This window comes from Acanthaster planci, linkage group LG06 (genome assembly GCF_054643075.1).
Source record: "Acanthaster planci isolate LZ-2023a linkage group LG06, COTS_SCS, whole genome shotgun sequence".
NCBI classification, from domain to species: domain Eukaryota; kingdom Metazoa; phylum Echinodermata; class Asteroidea; order Valvatida; family Acanthasteridae; genus Acanthaster; species Acanthaster planci.
In genome coordinates, this window is record NC_141782.1 from 21,870,652 (window position 1) to 21,897,093 (window position 26,442).

General features: G+C 39.7%; 2 protein-coding genes across 2 annotated transcripts; one reads left to right on the top strand and one right to left on the bottom strand.

Moving 5' to 3' along the window:
- The first annotated feature begins 223 nt into the window (after positions 1-223).
- atp6v0d1 (ATPase H+ transporting V0 subunit d1) lies at positions 224-8,168 on the top strand. The gene is made up of 7 exons (XM_022236517.2): positions 224-437; positions 3,899-4,070; positions 4,330-4,508; positions 4,937-5,094; positions 5,416-5,592; positions 5,953-6,030; positions 6,655-8,168. Exons 1-7 carry the CDS (start codon positions 314-316, stop codon positions 6,814-6,816), a joined length of 1,050 nt encoding a protein of 349 aa, XP_022092209.1. The 5' UTR covers positions 224-313; the 3' UTR covers positions 6,817-8,168.
- Positions 8,169-10,166: 1,998 nt separating this feature from the next.
- Positions 10,167-23,656, bottom strand: LOC110980140 (RNA-binding protein 39-like). The gene is made up of 14 exons (XM_022236515.2): positions 23,499-23,656; positions 22,449-22,535; positions 20,293-20,348; positions 18,759-19,019; positions 17,650-17,787; positions 17,263-17,383; positions 16,722-16,814; positions 15,695-15,892; positions 14,989-15,054; positions 13,870-14,074; positions 13,297-13,415; positions 13,026-13,165; positions 12,386-12,570; positions 10,167-11,625 (listed from the first exon to the last, which is right to left on the bottom strand). Exons 2-14 carry the CDS (start codon positions 22,512-22,514, stop codon positions 11,519-11,521), a joined length of 1,755 nt encoding a protein of 584 aa, XP_022092207.2. The 5' UTR covers positions 22,515-22,535; positions 23,499-23,656; the 3' UTR covers positions 10,167-11,518.
- Between the last annotated feature and the right edge of the window lie 2,786 nt (positions 23,657-26,442).

Sequence of the window (26,442 nt, forward strand, 5' to 3'; positions counted from 1 at the left end):
AAGTATCATATTTTGATAAAACAAGTTGTAGTGATTTTCCAGCCATGGAGAATACAAGACAAAGTGATGAATTTAGGATAAATTAATATATTAAGTCATTAGCAGATGGCTCCTTGCATTTCATTGGAGCGATGACATATTATGCATGAAATTGGCCAATCAGCATACACCTTACATCATTTCCGCACCTGACCATGTATTAATTATTTCTCGCTATCGAAGTCGAGTCATATGACATGTTTTACTTACCCGTCGAAACAGGTTGTGGCCGCATCGAACTGGTGGGAATTATTAGAGTGATTTAGACGCCAACATGACCACCGAAATCTCGTTTAATATCAACGATGGGTACTTGGAAGGCCTAGTGAGAGGATTCAAGGGAGGAATTTTGAAGCAGCCAGATTATCTCAATCTTGTTCAGTGCGAAATTTTAGAAGGTAAAATCTTCAGTTTTGTGATGTTGGCTGTCCATTTTCCGGACATAGTACAAAATTCGGTTTTTCTCATATATTTGTTATACATTACATTAAAGCGTTCAGCGATCCAGGTAGTCCCTAATTTTAAAATATATAAAGCGTCGTAATGATCAGCTACGTCATCGCACTTGCGCAGTTTCAGTGCCGTAACGACAGCTACTTCGTTAAAAAATTCACTAATCCCACTGAGTTCTCCATATCCATTTGTACAGGAAATTTTGTTTCATTTATTGAAAAGCCTAAATATAATTTATTGTTAAAATAAATTATATCACATTTCCCGATCGAAATAAAGATTGCTCGCTCACCTTCCTGAATTATCCTATCCTTGCTGTTGTTTAACTCTTACTTTTTATTATTTTATTTTTAACTGAATTCATAAAATTTTCTTTGTGGTTCAATGTATTTTCCTCTACGATAGCTTTGAAAATCTATGTGCGCACCGTATGAAAGTGGAGGTGGAGTCTTTATTATTCCTAACCCCCTAGGGATCATTGAAATTCTGCATAACCTTGTTGCGTTCAGCATGGTTAGGGTTTTCGAGAAATAGCTTCTACGGTGGCCTTTAAAGCACTTTGTTTATGAGTATTAAAATAAAAAGAATGATTTTGTTTTCAGAGGAAACAAAATAGCCTCAGTTTGTGATACTGCTCCGTTTTTCCTGTAATTGACTCCATTTTTTTCAGTCTCCTCCTTAAAGATGCCAAACGCTGAGGGAAAGAGATGGGAACAGTTGCACTGCGTCACCTTACTCTTTTAATCCGGATTCGAAAGACATTTTTTTCATCAGAACTTGTGTATCTCAATCTTATGATGCAGCAACAACTTTAACGTGATTCATCTTATTACTTAAAGTGGTGTTTTACCGAAGGAATGATAAATATGTGGGTATTGCAAATTTCATTTTCTAGGTGGACTCATTCTTTCATCGATGTCTGAAACAACTGTTAAAAATGTCATCATTCTCCGAGAGTATTAACCATCTCATTAGACCTGAGCTATTTTATTCAAAATTTATTTTACAAACTCCACAAATATTTTACAAATATCCATTGTGAATTCTTCAGATTGTATTAGAAAAGCAAAAAAAATTGCGACAATAATGCCTACGCAATTATTCCCAAGCACGGAGGGTAAAAGTATGATTGATACAAGTCTATTGTAATGGAGATTGGGGGCGTGCTTTACGCGCGCAAGTAGTTTTTTAGTGCAGGAGCCCTTATTTTGACTCCGAAAAAAACTGGGTATTTTCACAGTTAACATGTGCCTTTAGACAGCTTTGGCCATTTCGAAATTGAAAAAAAAGGGCAGGGTGGCATTAGAAATAACTGTTAAAGAGACAGACGGTGGGTAATGACAGATCGGTCAAGGAGAAATTACAAATTTTGGAAAAATTACATCTTTTATTAAAACTTGTCAAAACTTACAAAAACATGCAGAATTTTTCTCTCTGTTTTAATAAAATAAACTTACCCTCGGGCCATAAATTATTGATTATCTGGGCGAATATTGCTGGGAACTCACTAGCAATGCAAAATTCAAAATTTCTGATACCGCGATAATAGAGTTACTGCGGTAATATAGGGACCGGGTATACATACACCCCAGGGGTTGTAATGTAATGTTAAAATTATCTGGGTTATCATGGTTATATTTTGATGGTGATTTGACATATTTGATAGACTTTGCGATGGATAATGGTGATCTAGGCCCCTAGGCCTATTTTGATTCATGTCTTCCCTGGAAGTAGGCTACACAGTCTTTTATTGGTCCCATATGTGCCAATCTAATTGTCTGTCTACTTTCTTATAGGTGATGCCCAGTTTTGATGTATTTTTGTATTTTTTTGTATCTTAACTTATACATGTGGGGATTGTATATTTGGCCCCCCCCCCCGATTTGTCATTTTTAATCTAGTAAAACTGGTCAGCCCCCCCCCATCAAAGGCAGCGCTCTATTTGCACTGACCCTTTTTTTTGGGGGGGGGGGAATTTTGAATTGTAAATTGTAAAGAAATGTGACTTTTTTTGCTGATAAACTAGCCATACAAATTTGAATCCACCGTGTGTCATGTGTTAAAACACTCACACCTTCCCCTGATGATTTCAAAACCCTGTCCTCTTTTCGCATCAACCCCACAGTTATTGAGCATGATGCCATAAAAGTTAATGAATCAAAAAGTTAAAATGTACATGAAGGTCTCCCTTCTATGGGGCAGCACAGACATCCAGGATTCTCACAAAATGGCAGGTACCGCGCTGGTGAAAACACCTACCATGGTGACGTAAGCACACACCAGCCAGTCCGAAGATCGGGTTATACAATCTTTTCTTTGATCCGTACATTTTGTGCACACTCATAGCAGTTGTTTTCATCGGCACGGTGTGGTTGCTACTCACAATTTTGTGAAACTCTTGGAAGTCCGCACCAGCCTATAAATACGAATGGGGTCCCCAAATATACAATCTTCAGACATGTAGTGGTAATTATATCTGTTTTTGTTTTTTTGTTTATGTATTTATGTAGTTTAAAATTTTATGAAAAGACAAGATGTGTGTAGACAGATCTTTTTGACCATAGTGATTTTCCTGGCTTTTGTCTTCCCTGTGCCCATCTTGTTGTAATGTATATTTCTCTGGCAGGTCTCTTTGAGCGTAGTGAGTTTCCTGGCTTTTATCTTCCCTGTACCCGTCTTGTTGTAATGTATATTTCTCTGGCAGGTCTTTTTGACCATAGTGAGTTTCCTTGCTTTTATCTTCCCTGTGCCCGTCTTGTTGTAATGTATATTTCTCTGGCATGAGTAAATAATAATATAAATAACAATCATGATCATCGTGGAGATCATCGGCAATCATTAAATCGTGAAGACAGTAAATGACAATATAACAATATGAATATTCCGTATGTTCAATTTACTGGACTAGGATAATAGAATCAAGATGGCAACACTGCATTGCATGGAAGGGGCTTCTTGTCTGTCTCATGCCTCACTGAAATTTATCTTATTGCTCATAAAAAGTCACACTACTCTCTTGTTTTTTATTTTAAATTGCATCCTACATTTAAATGGAAGATAGTTTGCATTCTTTTTTGTCATCCCTGTGCACAAATCCTGTGAGACTGGTCTGAAAGATTCTCGTTTTTTATGTCCAAGTTTACAGCCTACCCCAATATTTTCCATGCTAATTTTGCATTTTTGGGACATTTTATTGCTTTCAGATGGCAAATGAATCACAGCAGAGAAAATAATTAGTGACGTCCGTATACGGGGTTCTTACCATTTCATGCTTTCAATGTGCGTACTCAGCGTCATACTGGTTAAATATCCAGTTATGATCAGAGAGCATGGTCAAATATCTATTGCCAAGATTGTTTCAATAAAACGTTCAATTTTAAGTCCAAGTTACTCCTTATGCCAACAGATCTCAAGTTGCATTTACAGAGCACAGACTACGGTGGTTTCCTGCAAAATGAACCCTCCCCTCTTACAGTGTCCGTCATCGACGACAAACTCAAAGAGAAACTGGTGGTGGAATTTCAACATCTCCGAATCCATGCGGTGGAGCCATTGTCCAAATTCCTTGACTTTATCACGTAAGAACATTTTGAGTGGAGGAATGGAGTAGGGCCGGAAGTTGTTGTTTTTTTCACAGTGGTATTCATTGACGTTGGAAGGTGTGCAGAAACACCCTGTCCCATGATTGAAATACGTAGAAAAGCACTTTTTTCACAGATCATGCCCAAATGTTTTAAGCAACAATTATTGTTTACCGTTTTATTTCAAATGATATTTTACAGTAAACTGCGTAACTCCAGTTGTTGGTGTTTTTATTTTCCGTTTTCACTGCCACAGTTACAGCTACATGATAGACAACATCATCCTGTTGATCACTGGTACCCTGCATCAACGGTCCATCTCAGAACTAATACCCAAGTGTCATCCACTGGGCAGCTTTGAGCAGATGGAAGCTGTGAATGTTGCCACCACACCTGCCGACCTCTACAATGCCATCATCGTTGATACACCACTCGGTGAGAATGATAGTTTCTTATCCCTTACCAACCATGCACCAGTTGCAAAATAGTGTCATCTTATGATAAGGTCCACTCCATGATATTGGTGGGTTTGTTGGATAGGCATTTGTGCTGCTGTCGAGTCTTTCAAAAGATCTTGCAAGTTCATCACAAATCATCTGGTCTGAATTCAATTCACAAAGTGTTGAAATGAATGGTGGCCAAAGTATTCCTTGTCATTATTCATCCCATTACTTGTGACTGGTCTGGTGACTAGACTTGTAATGGGGTTTACAGTGGACTTAACTTCAGCCCTGATCGGCATAGGCTTACACCTTGTGTGTGATAAAATCAAAAACAGCGTGTCATAAGGTGTCATAAATGATCTGGATTATATTGTATGCTATTTCATTTCCTTTGAAAAAATATTTTTTGTCTTTGAACAGCCCCATTTTTCCAGGAGTGTATCTCGGAACAAGATCTTGATGAAATGAACATTGAGATCATTCGTAACACGCTGTACAAGGCCTACCTGGAGGCATTCTATAAATTCTGTGAGGATCTAGGCGGGGCCACAGCAGATGTCATGTGCACCATTCTTGGGGTAAGTTATGATGTGCAGAATGCTTCAACTAAGCACTGAGCAGAAAATAGAAAGTATACACAGATCTCAGTTGAAAAATGTCAGCAACCAAAGTTCTTGTTTATTCAAGTGTCCGCAACAAAAGCTTAAAATTGCATGGTAATAGTATTGAAGTAAACCCAGTTTGAGATGAGTTCTTGCAAATTCCTAACAACAGCCAATTAAGACGTCTACCTACAAAAACAACAATTTTGACAGAATTTGAGCAACCTCACAACTTTCCTTGCTATGTATCAAAATGTAAATGATTTATTTTGTGTTCGTCTTTTTTCCTATTTACAGTTTGAAGCTGATCGCCGCGCATTCATCATCACCATCAACTCATTTGGTACTGAGCTTACCAAGGAGGATCGGTTCAAGTTATATCCACGCTGTGGTCAGCTAAATCCAGACGGTTTGGCTGCCTTGGCTAAATGTGACGACTATGAACAAGTCCGAGCGGTGGCTGATAACTACGCAGTGCGTTGGATCACCTTTTGCCTTACATGACTTATGTTCACTACTCAATAATCCAGGCTCCAAATGGAAATAATCGTCTTGGTTTTGTTCAAACCCATTTTCAGTTAGATATCTTTGTTCCTGGGAGGCAAACATCAATATTCTGATATTTTTACACCAGTACTTCCCACAACCTCCATGTTTGTGGCATCAGAAGGATTTTTTAAAAGATAAAGTTGAATTGTCGGAAAAAAATATTTGTTGTTAAAAACTGGAAGTTCTATTTATGCCAGTTGTCACAAACCGTGATAGCAATAGCAGGTTTGTTGTCAAGCACTAGAAATGACTGTGCCATTTTTGGCTTTGCTTTTTTGTTTTTAGGAGTATAAGCAACTCTTTGACGGAGCAGGAACCAACCCAGGGGACAAGACTCTGGAGGACAAATTCTTTGAGCATGAGGTACGTTTTCATAAAGAAAGTTCAAAATATTTTGCACATAATCTGCTAGAACCTCAAGTTCTATAACCGTCTTATTGTGTACACAACATGGGAACTATTTTGATCTTAATATCTACCAGAAATCTGCCTTCATTTAATATGAATCAATTAACTTGATTTAGATTCAGTCTTGTCGAGATCAGCCATTTAACTTTACGTAGTTTTATTTCAACACATAGTGTTGTTATGGGAACTTGTACGTGTTCTTTTTCAGAACAGAATGAAATATCAGTTGCTGTGTACAAAGCTCACAGTGAGACGGTCTGAGTACATGTACTCCTTTTGTCTCAGATGAGAGTCTGAAAACAAATCCCATCAAGACAGCTCGCTGGCTTGATGAACCCTGGTCAAGTATTTCCCACACAGCCATTGGTACATGTGCTATATTTGTCGATTTGGAAGTCAAGCTAATGAAAAACAATTCACTTAAGACACAGCAGCCAATGAAATCTCTGGAGCTTGAAAATCACTCCTGCCCCATTCTGTTGGACATTGACCCTGTCTGCTGACTTTGATCCTGCAGGTTGTCTTATTTATTGCCTGAGTATTTGCCACTAAATTTCACTGCTCTCCGTTGACACACAGGTAAAGCTGAACGTGAATGGTTTTATGCAACAGTTCCACTATGGCGTCTTCTACTCTTACGTTAAACTCAAGGAACAAGAATGCAGAAACATTGTATGGATTGCAGAGTGTGTCGCCCAGAGGCAACGAGGCAAGATTGACAATTACATCCCGATCCTGTAATGGTACATCCCAAAATTTACATGCTGATCACTGTATCTATCTAGATGCTTCGTATTTTAGTCGGGTCCCTACCAAACCTGTCTGGCCACCAGTAACGTCAGTAGTGGGACACCAGACAGGTTCATCCTTGTACTGGTTGGATTGTGCAGCAGGTGTTTACCATAAATAGTCACAGAACTGTTTTCTTGGATAGTTAAGTGTACGAATGTCACTTGAACAGTGTGAAGTATTTTTGTCAAAAATAGATAACTGGAAAATGCTGAAGGGAATCAAACTTAAGAACAGTTAAGTTTTCATGCTGGACACTGCTAATTGAAGCACTGAAAATGATTCTGATGCAGAGTTTGATTGTGTTATTTAAACGAGCACAGAGGAATATATTCATGAGAACATCAGCTACGTTTTAAGTGCAGGTTGGTTTTTTTAGGGGGGGCTAAATATATCTATTATTTAAATAGGTTTTAAGATGTCTGTTACTCTAGCAAAGAAAGTGTTAATCCTGGGTGTTGTAAATATGTAATTACCAAAATATGTATAAATATTCATGAAATATTTCCAAGACAACCCTCCAACATTTTTGTTGTGCGTATAATTTTGATTTGAATTGTGCTTGGATATGATGTAAACATCAGATTTCATTTAATTGATCAGCCATGGATACATTGGTCAACCAGATTCTAAATTGTAATGTGTAATGTTCTTTCATTTTAAAGATTAAAGCATAAAAGTTTGCACTTGAAAACTACATTTCTGTACGACAGCAGAAATTTCACATTGAGGCCCAACTGGTAACATGTTATTAGAATAATGCTAGCAAACTTTCAATTTAGACCCAAACCCACAGAAGTACATAAATGCCGTAAGAAAGACCCTACTGGACATGGCATGAAGAACCAATAACATGTAGTTTGCACTGTGGTATTTCATAGATATCCAGCTAAAACATTCTTGTTGGATAGGCTAAGCTGGTTACAATACATGATAACCAGGAGACTAAATATTTTGTACAAACGACTTATTCAGAGCTCATAATTGCTAGTCACCCCTATGTTTACTCAGTTTTCCTGATAAGACCTAGTGTAATCTCAGTTCTGTGTTAAGTCCCAAGTAGTGTTTATGAAAACACATCTTTTCCCTTGGGAACCTGCCATGCAGCTTTGGAGGGTCAAATCATATTGTTTGGAAGAAAACTACGGCACATTCCATCGGTACCAATTCTAATGTGTCCTCTTCAGTGGCCTCAGAAATCATGGATAATTTGAGTCTTGGATATAAGTGCATTTTATTTCTGATGTAGTTTGATAAAAATTGGTGGATTAAAAACAGTACTTGTGTTTTGACTGGAAACGGAATTTCAAGCTGAAAGCTGTGACAGTTCATGTCCCTTATAGTCCTGCACTATCTAGTGTAATGAATCCACATAACCTACACAGCTTGTACATTTAACATTTTGATAAAATGTGTGTCTGTCTGGTGTGGATTAGGTAAAGCTATATATAGCCTCAGAGCAAAGCTGTGGAATAAACAAAATATGGCCGACTGCTTAAACCGTTGACCTTCATACATTGCCGGCTGAGCTATACATGTAGTGACAATTCTATCTACATTTGGGATGTATACACCTCAAGATTTTTTTTCAGACTTCTGATTAGCTTTTTTGTTCTCAAAAGTGATAATGTATGCCATTTTGTGTTAGTCATTTGTAGACTATGTTCATCATGCATATATGGAGCAGTATGGATCTTGTATCCTTGCTGAAACCATTCATCAAACCCTCTTTTTATTACCAGTAATGCACAGCCATGACTCACAAAAGAGAAATAAATCCCGACATTGAATCAGGTAGATGGATGAGCTGTACAGGAAATGGTGCTTCTGGGGTTGCAAGTTTAGTTGTGAATGAAGTCACAGGAAAAGGTCATTTGTTTAGACAGGAATTCATAGACCTCGGTATGAATCAGTTTATTCTTGATCCGTGGGTTTGCAGGAAGCAGGAACAGATCTGTCATCATGTTTTGTTTCAGTGGAATTTGGATTGGAATGAATTGGTCTCTGTGCAGACCTATAGAAGAAGACATCCTCTGAAAAGGCACACCAGCACCCAGTTTGGTACAGATCTGTTACGCAGCTTGATTCAATGGTATTTGTTCATTTCAAGTCTTGAGGTGTAAGAGTCTAGCTATGTCCCAAATATGTGGCTACAGCTAGATGGAAAACATGCTTCTGTGGGAAACAAAGCCACTTGTTACTGGTTGTCATAGGTGAATGTGGTGTAACGGCTATTAAAAGCTAAGCAATTAACTTGGTGCTAAACTATAGAGGATGCTATTGACCACATCACAAATGACAGGCTAGGGCCATAGAGCTACATTAGGTGTGTTACACCCCAACTATGGCATCAGTCCTTACTATAGTGGGGCCCATCCCAACTAGAGTGCTACAGTTGGGCTGGCCCAACTGCAGCACAGAGGTCCAGTGTGCATGTGCCCAGCATTTGCCGAAGTCATGTTGTTTACAATGTCATGTCATAGATGAAGTGCCATATTTTAGGTGAATTGTATAACGTGCGAGATGCATAAACTTCAATAAGGTTTAGAAATTTTCTACAGAAATTGGTCAACAATAGTTGGGCCAGCCTAACTGCAGCACTACAATTGGGACTGATGCACTGGTTCTTGTGCAGTAGTGAAGTATGAATGATGGGCAGAAGTTGACCACCGGTTGATTTTGTCTGGTATTCTGGATGCATTTTATACTGTAACCAGGGAGAATCAATCAAGACAACTTGAGTAGCTAACATGTTTTTCATTGAAATTGACCCACAATAAGGTACTCCACTTCCACAAATTCCACAAAAAATGTCATCTTTTGTGAGAGGAAGCTCTCGTCTAAATAGCAAAATCATACATTCACAGGGATGTCAGTTTTTTAGACAAGTTAAAACCCTTTTTCTGGCTTTTATGGCGTTAAATATTGCACTATTAATTTCAGGCCTCAATTACCTGGGAAAAATTGTGGACAAGACCCTTACATCCTTGATCGGTGCCCTTTACTCTGATCCTTTACAGGGCCAAACCAAAATGCCTGCAATATTTTTGAACACCTTACCATGAGCATTTCGTCCATTACTTTCACTGAATGTGTCGAGCTTTAGGTCAAGATTGCCCCGAGCTATTTGCCCGACCATAGGGAAATCTCTGAATTGCTACCCGACCAGACATACTCATGCCTTAATAGTCGGGTGGATTTGGAAACGAAGTTCATATCCAATACTAGGGATATAGTAGGCAAGCCAACACACACTCTTTAGAAATTACACAAATAAATGACAAAACCTTACCCGCAAGATGTGAATATGCACGAGTGCAGTTTTATTCAGAATCACTTTGCCAAGATAAACCAAATCACACAAATTATTTAAGTTCAATATCAACCCACCGAGATAGAATCTTCCATAACTTCGTAAACCAAGATGAGAGAAGAGCAAGTTTAGAAGACAAAAAATCAGCGCAGAATGGGAACAAACCCCTCCTACAGTATTAAATAAATATCAACGTAGATCCTATCCATGCTCCCGACACTTACTAAAATAAAAATTACAATAAAAATGGTCGAATAAGTGCTCTTCTTGGCCTCATGTACCTTTTAATTGTAACTTGATTGCTACTTTATAGAAAATAAAACTACAGTGCTCTAACAGGTGAGCGAACTATGAAAAAGGAAACTTTTGTATCAACAAAGAACCATGGCTTCTTGAAGAATGATCCTGCACTGAATTGTGCTCACCAGCCTTTAAGTCGAAGATCTGTCGGAATCTCCTCTGGGCTGCTGCACTATGTATATTAAGTATGAAATCCTATGTCTCTCAGAACCTGTTCACGCCAACCTCCTCTCAGTATATCACAGCTCTATACAAAACCAGTCATAGCCTTAGATGTAAACATTACATTTACTATGTACACGAGTAACAGATTAACCGCCAAACTAAAAGGAAATCGCAGAGTAAATCAGGCAAAAAATGATCCATTCAAAGACATGCTCATCAAGTTTTCAACTTAACACTTTGATCAATTTTTTTAGGGCGCTACAAAGTACATTTTTTTTCTGATAGTGCACACTAACTCCCAGATTCGAGGCAAATATGTAACAGGGAAAGAAAGTGTGCATTCAATTTAACACCAACAGAATGAATGGAAATCTTCAGGTTCGTAAAAATGCAAATACAAGACGGTAATTCACAACTTTAAATTCCATTTAATGAATGAATTCAATATATGAAAATTCAAAGTTACCACCACAATGACAACAAACAATAAAGCAATTCATGTATACAGTTAAAAAATACACAAGGTGATTAATTTGAAGAGGACAAAAAATTACTTTGCCTTTTTCCGAGACTCAGTTAAGTATGTAACATGCCAAGCTTTCCGCGACGACAATATTTGGGGGTAAAAGAAACTGTGTACAGTTCCATTTGGGAATAAAAAAAGAGCCAATAACAAATTCCAACAGTATTCCATTTCCAACTTTAAAATTCTTATACTGAGGTAAAATTAGGTATGAAAATTTGCATTTCCAATGTCGCCATGATTGAATTTACACTTGGCAGCGCCTTCACTCACTCCAATGTACATGTATGACCAGATTTTCTTTTCCCAGTACATTTGCCTTGGGTGATGTATTTTTCATTCACAGTTTGCCTCTACATCATTTTCAGCGATGGCTGGAGCAATGTTGTGGCTACTGCTGATTCTGGGAATATGGCATGGTAGTTGGCCAGCGGTACAAATGCTGCGGTGATCATCTTGCCTGCAAAACCAACACACACAAAAAAAACAGGAATAATCCAAAAAGTCAGAATACTCTTCCCTTCTCTTAGGGCTTTCCGACTTGGATTTATCTAACTAGGACCATGACACAGCTTGCAGTGTGGGTCCAGTGGATTTTTGCTTCAACCCTCCACCTGAGGAGTCTGGGGAGAGACTGGTACATTTAAATGAGGGTCTCAGAAGGTCAACAGGATTAAATGTCTTCTTTTTTTTTAAGAACAACATAAATTAAACTAAAATGCTGGTACCGTACACGTGTGCTTTATACGCGTGGCCGGGGTCTCTGAAATTGGACAAAGGAAACTGGGCCTTGTAACAAAAGTGTGTACTCAGAACAAAAGACCAGGCTGCTGGGCATTACCAACATTTTTTCACTCTCAATAGCGGAGGTTAGAGTAGCCACCAGACGGTCATTCATGTGGGTGTAAACGTCCATTAATTGAAATGATGAATATTTGAAGAATTTTGAAAACTGAAAATCTTGAAAATGTCCCGATTATGTGCACAAAACCACCCAGCAGCTTGTGGTTAAAGAATTCCTGCCGACTGCACACAAATGACATGGATATGGACTGGAAATGGTGGGAACACACAGATATTCGAAACTGCAAGTTTTTTGGTAGTTCTTTCAGTTTGTAATGAACATCATGGGAAGTATGGTTTTCAGCTGATCCCGAGAAACACTGCATCACTGTTGCGCTATTGTTTGAGTTATGATCTCTGACCTCAAGGTTACTGACCTGCAAACCATCTGCCATGCAGACTGTTCACTGCAGCCACAGCAATCTGGGCATTGGGACATTTGACGTAGCAGTTTCCCTGAGGTGAGGTCCTGTCCACATGGATGTGCAGCACACCTCCATGTTTGTTACACTCCTCAATCACGTCGTCTCGGATCTCTGTCTCCCAGTTGGTCGAGGTCTCACTGTAACATGACAAAGAATCAGAGTAACTCACCCGGAGACGAGGAGTATGACAAGGACGAGTTATCTTGTCAACATCTATACTGCACTCATGGAGAAGAACAAGGTTATACATGAGCAAAATTTCTGCAGCGGAAACAGCGGCAAAACCTCAATGACTTTTGGCTTCAGTTATTTCTCCAGATCAGAAGTACGGTACCTCTTCAAAGCTGATGCACAAGTCAAATAAATATGCACGTACATGAAAAGACTGGTTTTTTTTGTTCCTGTTTTTTCAAGAAACTTAAAAATCAGTAATGGCAATAATCAGTAATGTTTTGGTTGCCCGTTCCAACTCCCTGAAACTGGAGTGGCCTTCATTCCAAAGAATGCTAACTAAGTTATCAATCAAAAGTTGGGCATACATTAAAAAAATCCCACTGGATGGTGAACTCTGGTATCACAAAAAAGGACTCACGATGTTGGGTCAAACATGTTGGACAGCATGAAACAGGGAGGGTTAGTTGCAGCCGGTGCAGCCGGCATGGCTGGTGTTCCTGTAGGAGCTACTTGACTGGCCAGAGCTGCTGCCTGCTGTTGTGCCGCTGCTAGTTGCGCCTGGATGGAATGAAACACAGCATGACAGGTTACACATGACAAGAGAGGCCATCACCTGAAGTGAAATCAAACTCGCCTGATATTTGGAATGACTTGTTGTGATGTACTCAGACATCACTGGCACATCTCACCTGCAGTGAGACCTGGCCAACAGAGGGCAGCATGCTTGTTTGGACGGCCGGGCCCGTAGGGACATTAGCCAATGGATTGAGAGCCTCAACCACAGCACTAGGCAGCTGGAATCCAGTACCTAAGCAAAGAGAAAGAGCATACAAATTATTAAACAAAACGCCTATCAATATCCTAAAAAATAGAAGTCTCTTTCAAAATTGCAACATTCATTTCCCATGTTGAAGCAACCGTCAAATTGGTTTTCATTTTTCTTTGGTTTTTTTTGAGGGAGGATACAGATACAATTTCAACGTTTCAAGTTTGCTAAAATGACCACAAATGATCAGATTAGCTGAAGGACCCAGATTCTTACACGGTGAAGTTTTCTATGCTGTGTTTTTCTTTAAACTGAAGAAAAAAGTGCGGTTCCAATTGCATGCCAAATCCTACACACAGCTAATTGGAACTATCTGTCACCTATAAATTAAAGCTGCTCACTCTTTGCCATAGCACGAATATTTGAACAATGGACATGCATTCTTCTCCAAAGGCCACAGAGAGTCAGGGTTCAAATGGACAGGGCTGTCTCCTACCTTCAGCTAGCTTGGCCATGAGCTGTAGTCTCCCAGTGGTTGTCAGCTCAATCCCTGTTCTCTCCAGCTCGTCATTATCCAGCACTGATGTCGCCTGCGCATTGTCTGACCTCTCCGTTACATGGTTTACCTTCATTGGACGGCCAGCCAGCTCAAATCCATTCAGCTGGTCTAGCGCCCTCTTGGCATCATCAGCGTCATGAAACTGTTATTGTAAAAATTACACGATGACTAATATTCAACCGACATCAAACTTTTGCAAACGACAACTGTAAATTACAGGTTGGAATACATGTGAAATGAAGAACATGTTCAACAGATCTGCTTTTGAATTTCCTTGAGACTAACAATCAAATATAGAAGGAAAAAACAGTTCATACATCATGCCAATGGTGAAGGAGAACAAGATAAAGTAAAGTTTATTCTCAGTGAATTCATTTCAATGTGGTTAAGTTCATGGATTCCATCCACAAACTCGAGAGAGGGCCGTGTCAAATGACGGGCACTAGTAAGTCACCGATTCTTTTACAAGTGTAATACAGGAGGCAGACAAATGCAAAGACGACCCTACTCCAAATCTGGGGTTTTGGCCAAGGTCTAGGCCTTTAATAATTGAAGACACATCCACACATAACCATGGTTTCACTACTTGGCATACTAATTTTTGCAAGTCCTTGTTCTCATGTGCATATTCTGTGTGTCATATCCACTATTAACGTTACGTGTGGCTCTATGCATCCACAGTGTATGTCACTAATTTGTTAACGTTTATTCATAGCCAAAGGCACACCCATGTCTCCGGAAGCCTGATCTAGACAGTCAAATGATTCCCATTCTCTCTACTACAATCAAGTCTTTGACAGGAATGAGCAAGGAAAGAGTCTAGGAGCAAGGAAAGAGTCTAGACGCAAGAGCATTCACCTGACTGGCTTAGTGCTTGAAAATATCACACCAATAAAGTCACTGCATTGTTGTGTCTCTTTTTGTTAGAACAGATGTTACCTGTGTAGACTTCCAACTCTTTTAAGAAATTTCACTTCAAAGGCTGACTTCGCAAGTTTGTTCAAGTCAAGACGAAAGGAATTAGTTTGTTTTTTATCTTGGAATGAAATGACTCACCGTGATAAAGCCATAACCTTTGGAACGTTTCAATTCACTGTCTGTCATCAGCTGAATGGAGTCAATCTGCAATTAAACACAATCGACACATTTCCAATGGCAGCACACTGACCGTTAGATGCTACCATTTACTCAAAGGTACACAGATGTCATTTCCGCTAAATGAGACTGGTGGTCCTTATTGAATCTGTGTGGGTTAACTCTTTGCTGGGTTTCTGGTCTGGTTTTGGGGGGACCTACATTCTTTGCAAATAGAACTTCTGGTTGATTTCAGAGCATTAAAGGCTCAGCCTTTTCCGAGTTCACTTCAGTTTTTAAGAGTTGAGGTGGTTGGACGGTCCAGTACGAGGTTGACTTTGGATGACCTGTGTCAAATTTGATCCAGAATGACAGTTTTAACAATAGAGATGGGATAATGGCATGCGCTGAAATACTGTGACATCCTGGGGGAGTTTGGAAATCTGGGAGGGTTAAGACGCCTTCCACATGTACCTTTTGGGTGTGTTGCGTACAAAAAGTGTTTGTGTGTTTCACTTTCACGGACAAACAAATCGACTCCATTAACATAACACACGTGCACATTGCGTTGGCTGTCAAAATTGCTCCCAGGAGTGATATTGACGAATGTGCTGTGCTTGGCACAAGTGCTGATGTTCACATGGAAAGGTGCCTTTCAAGTGAAGCAACCTCTCCAGAGTGTTCTCACCTGCCCAAAGGGTTCAAAGATGCCTCTGAGCATCTCTTCAGTGATGTTGTAGTGAAGCGAGCCTACATACAGCCTCATGGGACCAGCCCCTCCTTTCTGTAACGTCTGATTATTCTGGGCCAAGCGATTCTTCTCAGCTTGGGATGGTTGAACGACGATGGGCACTCCCATCAGTTTCTCGTTGTTCAGACCCATCGCCTTGACGATTCAAGAAACAAACAACGCCGTCACATGAAACAAATTATTCCAGCTGCACAATTCTGTCTGTAGTCTCTTGTGCCTAATTATTTCCCCAGTACTAAGCTCGTCTGATTTATCACCTGCGGCTATCCACGGATACAAAACAAATACCATGCCATATGTTCAATGCAGTCGAACACAGATAAGAAAAGCACCGTTAACACAAGGTCACGTATATAATAAGGACAATTTTAGGTCACGTCTTTGTTCTTGTTTGTTTTCTATTACTGATAACAAGAACGTAATTTGTAGAAGTTCCAAAGACCTTGTTATAAGTGTTCCACTGTACATGTATGGAATCTTTGAGGGCTCTCTTTCGCTGAAGATAGTTTTGACGTAATGATCTCCTTCACTACTAGAAACCTCAACTTTTTGCCCACATATAATCCTTTTCGTCTGTTATTAGTACTTTATGATGCACTTCATCAATGCCTAACTACCCCTCTTCTGACTCCAGTTGCAACAAACTTCACTACCATGTAGTTACTTGTTACATGTGGGCTAATGCAATGCCAAAGTCCTTGTTACTTGGCTTCTGTCTTGGGGTTACGAAGCTAGTGCCTACGGTGAATCCGGATATAAAATATGTAAAATAGCACAGAGTCTGCCCCAATTTGTGTTATGAGAAGTCATGTGTTATTCTTTTTTGTCTCCTATTTACTTGTAGGATAACAATAATTATATGGTTGTAGATATTATGGCGGAAATGATTTGCTAATGGGAAGTGTCAGGTAAACTTGTTTTGTTATCTGTTAACTTGCAGGTACATGTATTTGGGATCACTCACCAGTGGGACTGATTCATCTGACATAAACTCCACATATCCGATGCCTTTAGAACGCCTCGAGTTGCGGTCTGAGATGATCTTCACATCACGTACCTGGTGAGAAAATAACAGTTCATTTCTATCTTGGAACCATCTCAGACTTAACTTCTTACCACCTGAATTCCTTTATGAACTTACATAAGGACATCAAAATTTTCAAATCTCAAACATCACAAATTGTAGGTATTCCATCAATTTACTGGTACAAAACTTGTACCCATTTAGAGACAGAATAACTGCCGAGTCCAAGAAAAGGTCCCTTTTATGTTCCACCATGTTTTCTTTAATTACAAAAATCATCACAAAAACTGTTACTTTAAAATTTCTTGTGGGTATTCTCAATCCAGATGCCCACCGGCCGAATGAAAATCATGGATATCCACTGATGTCTTCAAGGGTAAAACTTCTGTTACCTATGGGACAACCTAGATAGGTGCTTTTGGTTAACAATCCAAAGTACCTTGCATAGTCTATGTCAAAACCAGATTGTTTGCTGCCTGACCTTTCCAACAGAAGAGAAGAATTCCTCCAAGTCTTTGGCTCTGACTCGCTGTGATAACTGCATAACGAACACAGTGCGAGCGTCTCTTGTCTCTGGAGGAGGTTCAATGTCCTTCTTCCTCCTGCACAATGATGTAATAGGCTGAATATGAAAAAAACCGCATGGGGGCAGGCTGGACAAGTAAGCATTTCAGTAGCAATAAGGTCATTCTTGGTTTCTATTTCATCTGACTTGATAGTACAAAAGTAAAATTATTTCAAAAGGTAACAGATAGAAGGTGTCTGTCACCTCATGAAACTATTCATACTGCAGTACTCAGAACCATTATTTGTATATCGTGTGCCTAGCTAAGTCAAAATTAGGAAACTGAGGTCGAGAAACAATTACCCTGGACTTGAACCTCTCTTGCCATATCGGTCTCTGCTACGAGAGCGACTTCGTCTCCAATGGAACGGATCTCTATGGGGACTACGCTCTTTACTGCGGCTACGACGGCCACGACGTGGGGGTGTTGGACTCCGCTTCCTGAAAGGAAACATTAAGAGTATTCCCAGTTGGCCCATATTTTTACAAGAAGTTTGGAAATATCATGGACCGTACTCAACTCAATCATGTACTTGGGACTCAGTACTACACACCAATGCTGGGGATGTAGCCTACAGATTGAAAGTGTCCAAATCACCCAATTAGGAACTGAACACCTGTTCCAAATGGTTCCTACATACAGACTACACTACCACCACATGCGCATCAACATTGAAAAGTCAGAAATTGGAACATCCATTTTAAGATTTCATAGCAAAAAGACAAGCAAATGAGAAGCACACATGTATGTAACAACTGCAATCTTGATATAGCAAATGCCATCCCTTTTTCTGCTATTAGCACCCTCTTTTGTCGGAACTCACATTTTTTTTGGTATAGAATCTGAATGTTTCGATTTGTAAGAAATTGTAACACAAAAATCAAGAAAATTCAAAATAAATTGGAACTGTTGACAGGTATGCCATCATCCAAAAATCTGCTGCTCAGAAGATGGCATTAACCCTCCCATGTAAAGTTGTCCTATCAGTCAAATCACTCCATGTGTGCCTGCGTACTGTAGCAAATCGAGGTGAGGGAATTTTTTACTGTGACCATTTCACAGGTGTGAGCTGCCACTTACAATTTAAAGTTCCCATACTTTTATACAGACCAGGCGTACAAAAAAGCTGAAAGTCACGGTCAACATCTGAACAAAAAAAAGCTGAAATCAGCCAAAAGCTGAATTCTCACACCCCGATTAGAGCAAAAAGTGTACCAAACCTGATAAAATCCAACAGAATAAGCCTGTTGGAGTTTAAGACATATGCTATGGATGGGTCTATGCAGTATAGGATGACTTGCACTGAACAGTACCAAACCTGACAAAATCAAGCATAGTCCAACAATTGGTACAGCAAGCCAGACACTGATGAAAAAATCCTGAAATCAGGAAAAATCCAGACAAATCTTACCCCTGCCTGCCATATCTGCCCAAGCCACGCCCCCTGTCTCGGTCTCTGTCTCTATCGTGGCGTGTGCTTGTGCTTCTATCCCGGCTGCGACTTCGGCTACGACGTCTCCTGTCTGGGCTACGACTGCGTCGTTTCCTTTCCGGGCTGCGACTACGGCTGCGACGCCTGCTACTACTTTTCTTGCTGCTGCTGCTACTGCTGTGCTTATCTTTGTCTTTGGAGTCAGCAGGGCTACGGCTGCGACTACGGCTACTTCTGTGTCTGGTTGGAGCATTCAGTTGTGAGGATTAGACAACAATGACAGCATGACACATGTAAAACATCACTGAATAATGCAACTGGGAGGGCAAATCCACTGACATTGGTTACAGTTCACTCACGCAGAAAAAATTCCGTATGTTCTTCTTGAACACTATTGGTTAGTAAGTTAGTCGGGGGGTTGAAAGATTTTCAGTATTTACAATCCACATCTCTATAACAGGATTTGGTAAATGTTGCAAACCTGACAAGAAAAAAAAAATTACTTGAAAAGGAACCCATTTCACTAAAATGACCAATAAAATCTTGCCCATATTCTGCTGTAGTCAGTGACTGATTAAAGTAGTTTTGGTTTCTTAGGGAGAAAATCAGGGCCACAATGCAAACTTGTTCATTTCATAAACAGATACATGCAGTTTTGACTGCACTAAATTAGCATTTACAGTTTTTTCAGCATCATGTTATTCAAAATGACAAATGCCATCACTTCAACACTCTCTTCCTGCATCATATGGATTCACTCAAATACTCATGACAAATGCCAGCTGCGTTTCCCTTTTCCTCAAGTATCATATCGTATACTCTGCTTTGTTTCTAATTACAAATCGTCCTTTTGTTGGCGTCATAAGCATTTTTCTTGGGGGGGGGGTTCATTTAGCAATGCATTTCTAGATTTCCCGGCCTGAAATCCCCAAGTTGCGGGGCCTTTCGGAACACGTCCAGTACCCTTTATGTAGACGTCCAACCCTGGATCGGCCGTAAGTGGGCACTGCTGGTCACACGCCATTGGGGCTAAGTCACTTTTAATCTGCGACAACAAACATGTATCCCAGGTCAGATATGTGGAGCAGGTAAATTCAAAATAAAGTACTCTGCAAAATATCTTGTTAAACTGTGACTGTATGGGATTACAAGAAATCACTACCAGTATTTGAGCAGACCCTCCCGCCAACATGACACGGACGTCAGGTCAAACACACACACCTTGGAGCCGTCAGTAATATGAAGTGTTCAACTTACCTGCATCATGCATTTTTCCCCCAATATATCTGCTTCAACATGTGCAAAACTTTCTGGATACTTTAAATACATATCCCTATTGAAAATGAAACAATGAAACGTGCGGTTGATATTAATTTCCGTTTGTATGAGAAAATAAACTTGCTGTTATTCCGATTCTTTTGCCTTTTTTGATTTTGTTTGGACCAGCCATTGAGCAGCACCATACAGTCAAAGTTTAACAAGGTCACACATGGAAGGTTGTAAATGTACTCACTTCTTTTTAGGGGATGGTTCCTTCTCTGGCACACCGTTTTTGCTGGTTGCCTCTTCCTAAGATCATCCAAAATACAACAGCATTATGGGTGGGAAGCAGCCGACAGCAGGATTGGTTGTGTTGGGTTGATAAACAATGGCAGGGGTACAAAGGGGGGGTACACAGTCAAGAAGGGAAAGAGAGAGAGAACAAACCAAAATCAATGTGTGACAAATAAAAGAATTCATTGATGCGAGTTGTACCACAGCGCATCTTTCAGCATACAAACAGGAAAGATTTTGTGGTCTATTTTTAGCACAGAATACACAGTCTGCTTCGCTAGCAGAGTTGTAGGATGACGGTGCGGGCCATGCAATGCAAAGAATGTTACTTGTACAAGTAATTGCTAACAGGACTCTCCATTAGCAACTTACCGTTGATAAATGCCATGGAATTCATCACTTGAATGTAATCAATCTAAAACAGTAAAATGAAAACTTTGAGGACATGGGGCTCATTTTTTCTCTTTCTAGCAAAAGTATGGGAAATGTCAAGTAGAAATTTTTTCCTCACTTTTGATTCAAATTTTAGTTTAAAAAAATCCAAATTGGAATGTTTTCAGTTTGAATGCTTTGAAAACACAAAACTTGAATAAACTCGTGCTTTAAAAAGAGAGAAGTATCTGGTTTACTTTCATTTCAAATACCAAAGCGTTCTATCTATTGAAACTGTCAATACCCCCCCGAAAAAGGCCAACATGCAGAAACAAAAGAGACAGATTCTCAGTCCGGGCTGTTAAGGACTACATGAAAAAATATCAAGTTGAAGATCTTTGGAAGGTAGACTCCATGATGTTGGCCATAAAGCACCAGGTTTCTTCCAGGCCGGTCATCATGATGGCTTTTCTCATACCCTACGGCAAGAGGGGGATGGGAGATCTTTTAGTCAGATTGCCTTCATGTGGACTAACTGGGTACGTCACAGCCTTCCACCTTGAAATACTCTTCACATCTTCAAGTCATGAGCTAATCCTTGCTCAATATAAGGGGATCCAATAGAACTATCCATTCTAAGCCAAAAATGACTTGAAGGCAACTAAACCAACTTGAAGTCATTTACTGATTTCAGCAGCAAAGTAACCAGATAGCTCTGATCTGCTGAAGGATTTGCACAAACACATTTACGCTAATTATACTATAACATTTAGCAAGCTACATTTTACTATTGTCCTCTGTGATGTGGTCCCTGGTGGTTTTCACACCAAAAGCTACATGTACTGGAGGAAGATATGGTACAGTGTGCCCAAAGGGCGCAAAAAGCTAACAAACCAGGACAAAAAAACAGAAAATATTGTTTTGTTACTCTAGGTTAATGTTAAGTAAGACTGAGGGAAGTCTTAAAAATGACTTTTTTTCATTTGGATATGCTAACCATTTATAATTTTGCATCAGATGTTTCAGATATTCACACTACATCACACAAATTACAAAATGCAGACCTTCTGCCAAGGGTCTGCCCTACCAAGTACATTAGGCTGTTGAAGGATGAGCTCTGTATGAGTCTTATCAGTGGTATAAGTATCTTATTCCACAAATCTAGCACTGGAGAAGATAAAGAAGTAGGTGGCCATCCCTAAACACTGCACTTTCAAGTTGCAAGCATGCGGCATGAGGTGTATGCTACTGTATGTGTTTCATATTAGCAAATTATGATGAACTGAAGTTTACTGCGTTAAAATCAATGGCTTCAAGTATTTATCCTCCAAGTCTGTTCAGTAATTTTTTTCATGCCAAGTTTTGCAACTGTATGTATGAGGAGTACCCAAAGGATGCTAAAGTCCTCTACCTCTGTCAACAAGAACCAAGGATGTGGAGTGATCAGTAGATGTCTATAAATAAAGAATAAAATAGACACTTTACTGTCAACTGAGATTCTCAACAAAGGTCAATTCAAACTCTGTGAAGTATTTACAAAATTAAACTTGAATCTCTCAATTTTTAAAAAGTGGATAGACCAAAAAGATTGGATAAATATGAACTGCAAAATTTATTACTGACCATGTTAAAAAAATAAAATAAAAATATTTTTAAAAAATCAAAAAAGGACATAAACTTTACCTGACCACCCTTAGGTAACCGAGGATTTTTTTAACGTAATGACAGGGACTGAGAAATTACCTCACTGTTTTTATATGGAGCTTCAAGAAGCGCTTCCACATCCAGGTCCTCTCCGTACAATGCCATGCTCAACTGCTGTTGCACCACCTGTCACAAAAAAAAACAGAAACACAAACTTAATGATTGAGCACTTGCATGTACATTCAAGCAACACTTCATCCCTGTCCATGTATAAATGGACTACACAGGAGGGGCAGCAATCTTTGTCTGCATCCACGTGAGGCCTCAACAGAAAGTGTTCATGGTGCGATGGCTGTTGCTTGTCGTTCCTGCCATTTGGGCATAAATAATGAGGAGTCCTGATTGGTCAGTGTGACCCCCAGCACAAAGCAGCCAACTGCCAGTTTCAACCAGCAGTAGAGGCGCTGATCACAACTCGGAGACTGTCCCTGGAATTAGAAAATTCCCTTTATTTGGGGCCAACACCAGTCTCTCAAAACAGAGAATGTCCCCATAAAAGGGGAAATTTTTTCCCCAAGTGGCCTTAGGTCAAAAATATCCATGCACTATTATCATTTTTTTCTCCCACATTTTCCATCCATTTAAGATGTTCAAATTGTTTTCATAAACTTTGCACCATGCCACTCGATTAAGTATATGTAAAGGATCGATATTTGGAAAAATTGTTCTGATAGAGTCTTTTTCCCACCCTTTATGCTACATTGCATACTCTTGCTTATAAACCTAAACGTAAACGATAGGATTTTTTTTTAAGTTTAAACGGCTGCCTTGGGTGTTACAATCCAGAACAATTCATCAATTTTGGATATCATCCATCTGAAAAACAATGCCTTTTGACATTAAAAAACCTTGGAACGCGAAGATTTCCTTTTATTTGTGAAATTCGCCGTCTCTTAACGACAAATAATGACAACAAACTACGACAAAGCGGGAAACTCAGTATACATGTTGGCCCAAACGTTTAGTGCATGTAAATTTGCAATGGCTAGCAAAACAGACGACCCATATTGTTAGGCCTAACTTAAATCCAACTCCAAGCATATTGATCATGTATACAACACAGAATAAAATGCATAACACCTGTCTTACCAACTTCCTTTGTAACACCAAAATGTTGTAGTAAATAATTCTATCAATATCGCTGACAACGTGAATATGTCGGCAATCGTCACCAACCACTCTCTCCGCCGGTCCCCAATGTCGAGAATCGAGTAAAAGATGGCTACGGTTTTAGTACGCACGCGCAGCTCAAGTCTTGCAGGTGGACGCAGGTTATGACTGCGGCTTAAGAACCCGGCCACATTTTACAGGTTTTATACATGTTGTCAGCCGTAGCCAGTTGTGTTGGGCACGACCGTGACGTCAATGGAATAAATAGATGACGGGTTTCAAAGGGAGGATTAAGGGGTAAATATGGCGCGTTTTGCCGGTCGTGTTTCTACGCTACACGGAGGTTACAGTCCACTTATTCAAGCCCCATTGAAAACAGTGTAAAATCAGCACTGTTCAGGGCCCGGTCACTTAGGCCTATCTTTCAATTTCTTTTCATTTTTTGTGGGTTAACCAATTACATTTTTAATTATTCCCACAAAACAAAATCCCCCCCCAAAAAGGGATTTTTTCCGAAGTCTGATTGCAGCCGTTTTTCAAGTGGCAACCGTCAACTTACGTTCTCGGGCACTTAGGACCATATTTCAACTGTAGTTTTTAGCCATTCAGTTCTCATGTGAAAGCTCAAAGACCGGGAGTTGATCCTGGCAAGGATTTACACAATCTCACCATTTTGGGGGCCAAACAATCTCCTTTTTCAAAAGATACTGTGGGGGTGGGCACTTTTAATGCTAATGAGCTGGCCAGAAACTCTCACTTGAATTAGTGGTCTGCACCTTGTAGCATGTGCGTTTGTTTCTACATGTAGTTGATAAAAGCGCTTGAATGCAACCGTCATCGCAAAAGTCTTCCCCGATTAAAAGTTCAAAAGAAAATTATCTTCGAGATACAACTAAACCTATTTTGTTAAGTCCGAAAAATACTCGTCTACATCGAGCAACGGGATGCCTGCGATTTTTGTACATGTACTATCCTCCAGCCAGCCCTCTAAAGTTCCGCACAAATTTTTAATTTTATTGGTACAATAAATAGTAACAAAAGGCTAGGTAGGCTAGTTGTTAGAAGCGTAACACAAACGGTAAGCATGACATTCTCTGACAAAGTAAGCGGATGCCATCACATCACCTCAGCATCATCGTGACCTAGCTTCATTTTGCATGTTTGGTTCAGTTGCTAACAAAAGGGTCATGCTTCCAAAAGCTTCCTCGGTGTTGACATGGGGGCAGCTAGTGTTAAGCGTGAATTATATAATTATATCATATTAACATTTACATGTTAAGATTTTTTGACACTTTATGAATCATTTTTAAGTCAGCCATATACATATACCTAAATATATAGTCACTGGTGGTTGGCAACACTGCGCTTGTGATGTTGGCAACTAAACGCAAGGTTGTGATATGAATCACGCAGGTGAGGCTGTATTTTTTGAGTATTTTTTGGTGGTCATCATCCAAGCACAGTGGACGATGTGGTGTATGTACTTGTCATCTTAACGTAATTAACAAGGTACAGGAGATTAGTTTTCTTGTTAGCATCCCTTACTTTCACATGCACTTTTCTTTATTCATACGCGCTTCTTAAATTTTGATTCTGGCCCTAAATTTGTCGAGTCCAATGTTATGCAATATGAGCCTCTCAAAAGTCAAAAGATCACGAAGTTGCTTTTTCACCTCCACAGGGAATCGTTCTACGGGATCTATAAAGGAAATAAAATGCAAATAAATTATGAGTCTGTTTGCTATGCACCCTCACCCGCCGGCGCGGCGAAAGAAAGACAGATGGTGCTAAGTTTTCCAAAATGGTTGCACGCGTTCAGCGTGCAGAACTCTATGTACACTCCATACTACGTGGGTTGTGCGTATACTCAGCGCAACAGCGACGGAACAGTTTAAAGTGGGGAGGGCGGGGGGTTGCTCCCTCCAACCTTTGAAAAGATCATTTTGCCCTTTCCTCTCACTTTATAGGCCCATCAGCCGGTTGTGGTAAATGTGGCAATTTCTTTTTAGTTTAATGACCCTAAAAATGGGACATGTGCAGTATTCGTGTAATGGGCTTTCGTATGAAATAGACGGAAAGCCAGAGAACAAAACCAAGGTTGAATGCATGAAAAAGTACCCGCATTATGGGTAATTTCTTAATAAAGTCGGCAGGCCAAACTAAAAACCGTATTGATGTAAAGCAATACATGCAGTATGAGATGATATGTTTGTAAATACAATGCACAAGAAAGCCAACAGGAATATCGGCAGCACGCGTATGGGCTATAATTGATGAAACCGGGTCTGTGTTGTATCGAGGAATGCACGAGGAAAGGACGGGAATATCAGTAGCGGATCCAGTATTTAAAAAAGGAGGGAGAGAGAGGGAAGCCTAGCATTTACAAGGGGGGGGGGTCAAATGTATAGGTGATCCCAAACATTTCTGTGCTTTTTTTATTCTGTTTTAAGTTGTTAAATAATCAGTTGAAGGTAAAAGGAAAAAGTATAGGGCCAAGAAATGGGTACAGAGGCACGAATGTGGGATTGGAGGTCAAACCCCCTGCGCACTGCCATCTTTTAAGGGGCTTACATCTTTAACAAAAAAAAAAAAAAATTGGAAGACCCCAAAAGAGCATGTAGGGATCTTATTTTGGATCCACTACTGTCATATCTTTTAAGTGATTCCAACTTCCTGGCAAACTCGAATCATGATGTGCTCCTCTCAGTCAGTGAAACAAGAGCGCCGCAAAATTCACTTATTATAATAAAAGGGGACAGTGGAAATATTATGAGCGAAGAATTAAGCAGATCATAAGGACACAGTTCGTGATGAAGTCGATAGTAAATGACTTATGGATGTAAGGAAACCCTAAATTATGCCATAAAGCAGCACAAACCTTGAAACTTATTTCACCAAATGCTAACCTGCCTAAGTTCAAGCT